The sequence below is a fragment of the Brachionichthys hirsutus genome, chromosome 6, assembly GCF_040956055.1.
Source record: "Brachionichthys hirsutus isolate HB-005 chromosome 6, CSIRO-AGI_Bhir_v1, whole genome shotgun sequence".
In the NCBI taxonomy this organism is placed as follows: Eukaryota; Metazoa; Chordata; class Actinopteri; order Lophiiformes; family Brachionichthyidae; genus Brachionichthys; species Brachionichthys hirsutus.
In genome coordinates, this window is record NC_090902.1 from 6,867,418 (window position 1) to 6,876,313 (window position 8,896).

At 45.2% G+C, this 8,896-nt stretch overlaps 1 protein-coding gene across 1 annotated transcript; it reads right to left on the minus strand.

The window, feature by feature from the left end:
- Positions 1-3: 3 nt before the first annotated feature.
- On the minus strand, positions 4-3,318 carry rad9a (RAD9 checkpoint clamp component A). The gene is made up of 12 exons (XM_068740308.1): positions 3,129-3,318; positions 2,695-2,765; positions 2,533-2,606; positions 2,408-2,456; positions 2,200-2,314; positions 2,027-2,126; positions 1,827-1,930; positions 1,415-1,521; positions 1,164-1,228; positions 977-1,075; positions 636-873; positions 4-523 (listed from the first exon to the last, which is right to left on the minus strand). The coding sequence occupies exons 1-12, from the start codon at positions 3,160-3,162 to the stop codon at positions 407-409; spliced, it is 1,173 nt and encodes a 390-aa protein (XP_068596409.1). The 5' UTR covers positions 3,163-3,318; the 3' UTR covers positions 4-406.
- Positions 3,319-8,896: the final 5,578 nt, after the last annotated feature.

Below are 8,896 nucleotides of genomic sequence, written 5' to 3' on the forward strand. Positions count from 1 at the left end.
GAATTCTGACAAGTACTTTGTTTTTATTTTTATTTTTCTCGGAGCGATTCTGCTGCAACTCGATCTCACAATGAACAAGATAAACAGAGTCTCATATCTGTGCTTCACATAATTTCAGGTTTCCAAGTCCACCATTCACATCAATGCAATAAAAGGTCCATCCTGTTCCTTACTGTTCACTGTCCTTGTATAACCCCCCCCCCCATGTCAAAAAACAAAATCCCTGTACAACGCTAACGCAAATCAAAAAGAAGAAAGAAAATTACTGCAGAAAAATAGGATACAGGACGTCCATCTCTGCAGTACCACAAGTGTCTACGTGTAAAATAACACACACACACACACACACACACACACACACACACACACAAGTCAGTCCACGTCTTTCTTCTTCATCAGTCCACTATCACGAGCCTTCAGCTTCATCCTCACTGTCACTGGCCAACACTTGCTGACTTATTTCTGGATGAGTGTTGATCTGAGAAGACGGAGGAAGCACCGATCCGAAGAACAGGGAACAGAACTGTGAGAGGAAAGTACGAGGATACGTTTTATTCTAAATGTAAGATCCAGAACCATGACGACAATTTTGATATTATTCATGCATTTTTGTGATCGTGTAAAACAGAGCGTACCTTCTTATCCGGTGGTTGCTCTGATTTGGACGTTTCACCTTCCTCCTCCTCCTCCTCCTCCTCCTCCTGATGGGGTACTTTTCGCCTGTGTTTGGCTGCAGCAGGCTGTTTTGAACATGTAGAATGATCTAGCGGGGATGTGGATGGACCCGGAGCCACACTGGTATCCATGGCGATGAGGTAGGCGTCCATGTCCTCATTCATGAAGTCATCAGAAGGAGCTGGAGGTTCACGTGCTCTGAGGAAAAAGGTGCTTCTATGATACAGGTTGGCTTGTAGGCAACTTGCAGTAGACTCAGCGATATGAAAACGATAAGCTCCCGTTTTTGCTGTAACGTTACCGTTTCGTGTTGTTTTTATTGTGGTTGACGTCGTCTGAAAGTGTCGCCAGCACAAAGTTTCCCTCCAGGACACCGTCTGCTACCGAAAGCACCACAGGGCTGAAATACACAATGCGTGCACGCCCACATGTCAGTACATTGTAGTTACATAAGCGATCAAAAAACATCCGACTGTGTGCATGCTTACCTGCCCGGTTCATCAAAGTACATAGAAATAGGGAGACCAGTAGACTCTGCGAACAGTAACAAACCCTGGAGCGGTGACAAAACAGAAAAATGGTCGGTTAAAAAAACACAAAACACAAAATAAAACACAGGAAATCTGCATTTGAAATAAAATGTAACTATCTACCAGTTCCTTCCGTGACTCCCCCCCCCACCCACACACACACACACACACACACACACTCATCTTCTCCTCTTTCCTCCAGCACCTACCCGTAACTCCTTCAGGCAAAAGGTGACGCTGTTGTGAGTCTGGACAGCAAAAAGGTCAAACTCGTCTGAGGCCAGACAAAACTCTGTCAGCACGGCTTTGGTCTGGTCTGAGAGGGAAAGACAGGAGGACAGGGAAGAGGGACGAGTGGACATGAGCAGAGACGCAGTACACATCATGATATTTTAGATTACTGCTCTAAATACACTTATAAAAAGCAGCGGGTTTAGAATTCCGTTCAGTATATTAAAACTTTAGCTGTTAATAAAAGTGAATCCACTCCATGCACCATTTGAAATGTTCGCATGTATGATTTTATTATTCATAATTTCTGTCGCCCTTTTATTTTGATCATGTTTTAAAAACTCAGTGTGTTTCTAGCTGATGGGCGAAGAAATCAGACGATCAAATCACCTTCCTCCTCCACATGGTTCCGAACCCACATGCGCTCGCCACTCACTGACACAGTCACCTCCTCCAGAGAAGGCGGGAAGTGCATGACTGTGTCCACCAGAACCCTGAGAGCAAGAGGGAGACAACGAGGAATCCCCAACGCATGTAGAAAGCTATAGAGAGATATTTAATATACACGAATAGAGAAATATTCCACACACCGGGGCTGGGCTCTGAATACATTAGTACAGCTTTCCTTGTCAAACACGGCCTGCAAGCTTTCACTGTCCTGGAAAGACAGGTTGTGTGTCTTCAGGAGGCCTGTGAGGACAACACCGAACAGTTCATTAAAACGTCCTGAGAACCATCGGAGGATGACGCGGAGCACAAACACCGTGTTTGCAGTGCAGAGTGAAGGTCAGGCGGTCCTTCTGCTCGTCCAGCTTTACGTGGCACGTTTCCACCGTTTTCTCCAGAGACGCCAGAGATCTGAAAACGGCCTGGACACTCTGACTCACAGAGGGTGGGACACAGTAAGGGGTCAAGCTATGAGCAAGGTATTATTCATAATATGTATAATGAGAATTCTTCTCTCAGCACACCTTTATTAACAGCTTGCAGCGGAAGGCGTCGTCGGTGGGGGCCGAGTATCTGCAAAAATAAATAAACGGGAGGTAAATTTGGGGTAAACATCCCAGAATCTTCACACAAAGCGCACAAACCGAACCTGCTGAAGAAGAGCGGTGCGAACAGGAAGCACGCGTAGGCCGACCGCGAGGAGTTCACAGACCGCAGGGCCAGCTAGGAGAAACAGAAACGACACAAGAACAGGAAGTTACTGTCCGGGGCAGGAGGACGTCATGGCGACGCCAGCGTCAGGGCAGCTCACCCCGTCTTCCTGGGGTTCAACGTAGAGCTCATCACCGATCCTGGACAGAGAATGGATAGCTTTGGCCAGCACTAAACGGTACACGCACACACACACACACACACACACACACACACACACACACACACACACAATAATCAATTGTGATTGATTGATTGGTTATTTCGAGTTTGATTTTTCATGTACACTGCATTACACACATATAAATTGTCCAAATTCAGGATATTCTCACTCGAAAAGGAGTGGGGAGAAGCATAACTTATCTGATTCCACCAACAATAACAATCTACATGCCAAAACAACACAACACAACACAGCAGTAGAACGTTCTCAACAGTAACATCAAACACCAATAGAATAAAGCTGTTCTAATATCCCTACAATCGGCATTGCGGTCATATTTTGATTTTAAACGTAAAGTCAGTGTTCGCTACCTTTCACGTTCCCTCCCGTCACGACGCAGTCCATGTCTGCAGCTCGCTCTCATCGATAACAGTCAGAGTTAGACGTAAAACAATTCCGTTTCAACAATCCGCCAACCGAACAGAATTCATACCGGTGCCGGAAACATGCGCCAAACGGTTAAAGCCCAATCCCGATCCCTGTTTCTGTTTACCGCAGCGGCTCGATCCAGCGCTGTCGGCCAATCGTCGTGTTGCTAACCAGCGCCATTGTTCGCTTCCGCACTCTGGACCTATCAGATGGTCCGAGTCTCCGAGACTTGACACGGCGCATGCGCAATGTACTCAACATTTCAAACAGCTTTTATTTTGAAACGTACGTACACAGCTTTTATTTTGAAACGTACAGTGGTGGGCTGATCACGTGATTTATTTCGGTAAAGAAATTGAACGAGAACTGTAAATTATTAGATGTGAATTATTTTTTTTACACGTCAAAGAAATTCACAATTGATGTGAACCTGTCGTTTTACTTTGTAAAACTCTTTATTGCATTATTAGAAACATTATTAGATTACAAACTGACCAAATTATCATTACTCTTGTTGTTATTGTACTTTGAATGATGATAAACACTGTAAAAAAAATAAAAATTAAATGTGGTAAAAGGTGGGTGAGTTTTGTAATTTACTATAACTTGTTGGTGGCTAACATCAACCACCAATATTAGAGACTTTTATTCCAGTCCAGTTTTTAGCATAATTTAATGTGAGGACATTATATTAAAACAAGAATACTCTTTACAATAGAGACCTGTTTACAGCCTATATTTTAGTTCAGAAAATGACAATAAAGATCACATAGCTACTTTTTTAGTGCTTTCAAATGTCATGGCTGGTATTTTCTTACTGTTTTGTCCCCCTGAAAATGTGTAAATAGCAGCTTAAATAGCTTGTAATAATAACCCTAACCCACTTGGCAGTAGGAAACCTCATGTGGGACACATGTCAGCACAGGAGCCAGTGAAAGACATGAGAAGGGAGGGAGGGCAAATAGAAGGATGGGCAGAGACAAGGGGGGGGGGGGGGAGTCACTGTCAATGGAGAATTATCTCACCTCACTGGTCTTTCTGGTTCGTCTGCTTCAGTTTCTAAGATGTGAGGAACGCTACCGTCTGTCCTCCCTTCACCAGGAGTGGAGCAGCCTTTGCTGAAGAGGTCGAACAAAACAACCAACTTGTACTGACACCAAAGAAAGGCGCAGAAAAGACGCAAGAAGTTCACATTTCGTTTCGTCGCAGGACAACATCAAACGAAGAGGAGTGCTGAAGAACCTCCGAGGATTTATGGCAGAATGAAGGCGATAGGACTGAAAACAAAAGCATCCATTAGATGAAACAACACACACACAGAAGTCAAACCATGAGACAGTGGGAACCTGCGAAGAGGATAATGGGAGATGATTGGAACACGAAAGACTAGGTAAACAACCATCGCAGACATCTTTGACAGTCCTAAACCACGGCGGTGACATTTCTCTCTCAAAGCTTCGGTCATAGTTTTTAATCTGTTTTATAATGTGTGTAACCCACGTCTGCTCAGCTGACCATGTTATAGTGTTAACGGGAACTTACTGTCATTGTCATTTTCTGTGGCTGCTAGATTCGGCGCAGCAGCTCTGTTCCTAGATGTCTCAGCCACATAATCCAACAGACGCTCAGGCGTTGGTGCAGTCTATGCTGCAGAGACTGAAGATCCAGCCAGGAAGCGAAGACCAGGCATGTCTGAAGACACCTGTCCCCGTCCCAGCTGCTTCCACATGTGGAAGAAACGAGGAGAGAGGAGGCGCCAACTTCCAAAATGCAAACAGCAATTTTGTAAATGGTTTTGGCCCAGTTATCGCCTCAAAAGAGTTTGGTCAACAACCAAGTCCTGTGGTCAGAGGTTCCCTTTCCTTGCCTGCCCAAAAAGGAAACGTCAATGGCAACAAGGGGCAGGACAGGGTGATGGGACAGACCCTACAACCTGGGATCACCCCAGCTGGAACAGGGAATGTGTTTCCTGCTAAATCACATCAGGACCCTCACAATAAAGATGCTGTAACAAGCACGGGTCAGAATCCAGACTTGGACCAGGGTTTTACACCCAAACGCTACATGTGGTCCTTGCCACCTACAAATGCAGATATTGATGCAGAAAGGCAAGACAATAAAGTGTCGCATTTAGGAAATGTCGAACGAGAAGCTTTGGAACGTAGTAAAGATGTGCAGACTCCTCTAGCTGACCAAAAACCAAACGGCGACTCCAATAGAAAGCTGTGGCTGTCTAGAAAATGGACTCAGAAGATCAAGGAGAGATTGAGGGATAAGTCGGGCAGTTTCTCGAAAAATAGAAAAGAGGAACGGCGGCGAGACGAGCAGAAGAGCGAGCGTGGAACTGACGTATGTACCGCAATCTGATTTGATGTGTTGTCTTTATCAAAATGCAGACGTCTTAAAGTAAAACTGCTTCTTGTTCACTGAACAGACCCTACCTCAAAACCCGCTGCCGTCAGCAGAAACGTTTATCAATATGTCAAACAAGCTGGAAGAATGGCCCCTTCCTTCACCAGAAAGCAGCGATGCCAGCACGAGGTAATACACCAGCATCGATGAGACAAAACTATCATGCAGTCAGAGAGACGCAGACAAAAAAGTTCTACACTCATATTTGGTGGTTTCTGGTCATTACCAACCAAAAACTGCCAAATTAAACCATCCAGTCAAAGTTCTGCAATCAAGTATTGTGGCAGCACAACAGCTGATTTAGGCTGATGACCTAAACACAAAAACAACATTTGTGCTTACTTCAGTCGATCTTGTGAAAGGATTCCTGGCAGTTGTTCCAGTTGCATGTGGAGAATTTCTTTTTTTTGGTTGCTGGTTGTAAAGAGAGACATTTTGACTGAAACGTGATCCGAATGAAAAAGAAAGAAAGCATGACTTAAAATCAACAGCTTCCGGGCCATGCTGTCTAAAAATAACCTCGTCACTCTAACATTAAGTACCTTGGTTGGTGCGTATGTAACACGCAGAGGCAGCGAAACAACCGGCGTAACACGTATGTGGAATCAGAAGAGATGCAGTTGGATCAGCTCACCTTGTGTCACGTTGTGAAATGGTTCGAGTCATTCGTGTGTTTGTTATGTTTACCTTGGCAACAAAATGAGCTCGACACTGAGAAGTAGGACAAATATGTCAGACAATACTTGGTAGTAGGATGAATTACTACAATACCGGTACATGAGAAAAAACACTTTTGCTCATAAAGGCGCAGGTTTAAGTTCACCAGAACTTTTTAAGTTTCCCAAAAACATATATATCATGTAAGCGGATTTACCTTCAGCTGAATCAACTGACTTTTTTTTTTTTTTGATGCTATAAGCAACCTTGAATTTTCTTTCCTCTTGTGGCAGGCTGAGTGGTGACTTTGAGTTTGGCCTGGGCTCCTTTAGCCTATTGGAGGAGATTACCACGGGTCAAGAGTGGGCCAAGTTCCTGAACCTCAATCAGGCAACCACCTCAGCCAATCGGACACCATCAAAAGAACTCAGAAACCCTCCGAATTCCGATGACAGCAGTCGGTCCTTTCTGATTTCTAACCACCAAGGAGACACGTCCCACCGGTCGAGCCTCGGGGACACTGCGGCGGCACCTATATTGACTAATACTTCATTCCATGTCAGCGAAGACATGTCAGACGGAGGGCAGCGGCCGATTCACTGCTCTGCCTGGTCAGAACCAATGGAGCATGGACATACGTCCTTATCTGCACAGGTTTGGCCTCATTTATATGCATATTTTAATATTCGCTAGACGAGCGCATTTCAGCAGAACGTATATGATGCACCTTCAGCCCGTGTTTACAAATCAAATCATTTTAATGGGCTATCAATATGAAAATCTGACAACAATGAGCACATTCCCCGAGCCTACTTTCGCTTTTGTGTGTGATTTTTTTTTTTTTTTTACTTTTATCTTTTCTCATCTGCAGCCTGAGAGTAACAACTTAGGGTGGAAAAGCAGATCCACCCTCAACAGAAAGAGGCAACACCAGTCATGTGAGACGAGTGACAGGAAGCTGCTAACAGGGAGAACAGGGGAGACTCAAACGTCAGACGGAGGTGAGGCGCTGAGCTTACAGGGATCAGACGACATGTTTCCGTTCTTTGCTAACTCTACCCTCCCGTCTCTTCTCACAGAGGAATCTACATCTTGGCTGAGTTTAAACCGAAGCCGCTCGACAGAGGAGATCGGAGAGTTGAAGCCGTTCTACGTCTTCAACTCTCCTCCTCCACCTCTCTCTCCATCGTCTTTCAGCCCCTTTGCTCGTCCACCCAAAGGTGTCCTCAAACACTCCATCTCCCACGATTCAGAGTCTTCATCAGAGATGGATACAAAAAGGGTACGTTAGAAAAGCTTGCCGTCTTCCTGTGGTCTGGAATGTAAAAAATTGCATCTACACACGCACGCACACACACACACGCACACACACACACTCTTCACGGAGGGTGGAAGAAAGTTTCATTTGTTGAAATAAAGTATAAATATTAAATTTACTGATTTATCATTTGCACAGAGACAAATTAAAAGCATTATTAATTTCTATTTACCCCCCCCCCCCCCCCCCCAAATTCAATTCTTTTTACTCTGGATCAGAGGCGAGTTGAAGAGAACAGGCGAGTCCGTTTTTCAGAGGAGGTGGTGACCATATTTCCTGCTCAGATGTATGTGGATGGACCCGACTCAGAAGTGGAGGATTCAGAACCAGAGGAGGATTCCGAGCCCGAGGAGAACATATTTGACCAAGCAGCAGCTCAGATAGAGGAAGTGGCGCCAGCACGCCGGCCTGGACTCCCTGCCTGGATGCTGGGGCTAAAGCGAGGGAACACGCTTCCATCGCTCTCTGTGAAGAAGCAGATATAAAGAACCTCCATATATGGCTACCTCCTCCAGTCCTCGCAAGCAGTCGGCTGATGGAATTTCCTCCCGGACGCCGAAAGCCACTCGGTGTGTCTGCCTGCTCCACGTGCCTCTCCAGGCAAATGAGACTAACCTCTAAAAGCAGATGCTGACATTCTCTAACGGTGCTGCTTTCCTGTGCAGCTCAGTATCAGCAGTTGACGAGATCAATTGCGGTTCAAAATGGCAACAAGTCAAACCTTCTCACCCTTGTGAACGTTTTCCTTTTCCCTATTTGGTTGCCTTGTCGTCCTCCTCCCATCTCACACTGTACACCAGTGGATTGCCGTCTAACCCCCCCCCCCACCAGAGTGCCTTTATCTCTTAATGGTGCATTAAGCAGTCATCCTGGAAACGAACCCCAGCGGAGGGAAGACATACGAGTTTAGAGTTGAGGCGGTGGTGGCTGCAGACTATTAGCGGTTTTCTGACTACAGCCCTTTATAAAAAAAAAAAAAAAACCTCGGAATGCTGAAATGCCATTTTCAATGTTCAATAAACATGTTTCTCTGAAAGACGGAATGAATATGATCATGTCAGGGCGAGCACAGGCCGTTAATTGGATAGTACTTGCTATGTCTGCACAGAGCGGGCCTGGAGCTGCAGGGATGCATCCATGTTTTCGGCTAAACCTTAACGGTGGCGGGTATATCCACTTTCTTTCAAAGAACGACTGGAGCCACTCATTTCTATTTATTTGCATCATTTCTGAATCTGTGCAACAAATAATTTATTGATTACTGGACTTCAGACGTGGTGGCAAGTAGATTTGGTTACCAAAGTATCAGGACGAGGAGTACAG

What these genes read in the sequence shown, in the direction of transcription:
- rad9a (XM_068740308.1), bottom strand. Translation starts at nt 3,162, where the DNA reads ATGGACTGCGTCGTGACGGGAGGGAACGTGAAAG. An exon ending in TTGAACCCCAGGAAGACGGG is followed by an intron (nt 2,607 to 2,694) that starts GTGAGCTGCCCT and finishes TGTTTCTCCTAG; the next exon opens with CTGGCCCTGCGGTCTGTGAA. An exon ending in GCACCGCTCTTCTTCAGCAG is followed by an intron (nt 2,457 to 2,532) that starts GTTCGGTTTGTG and finishes TTATTTTTGCAG; the next exon opens with ATACTCGGCCCCCACCGACG.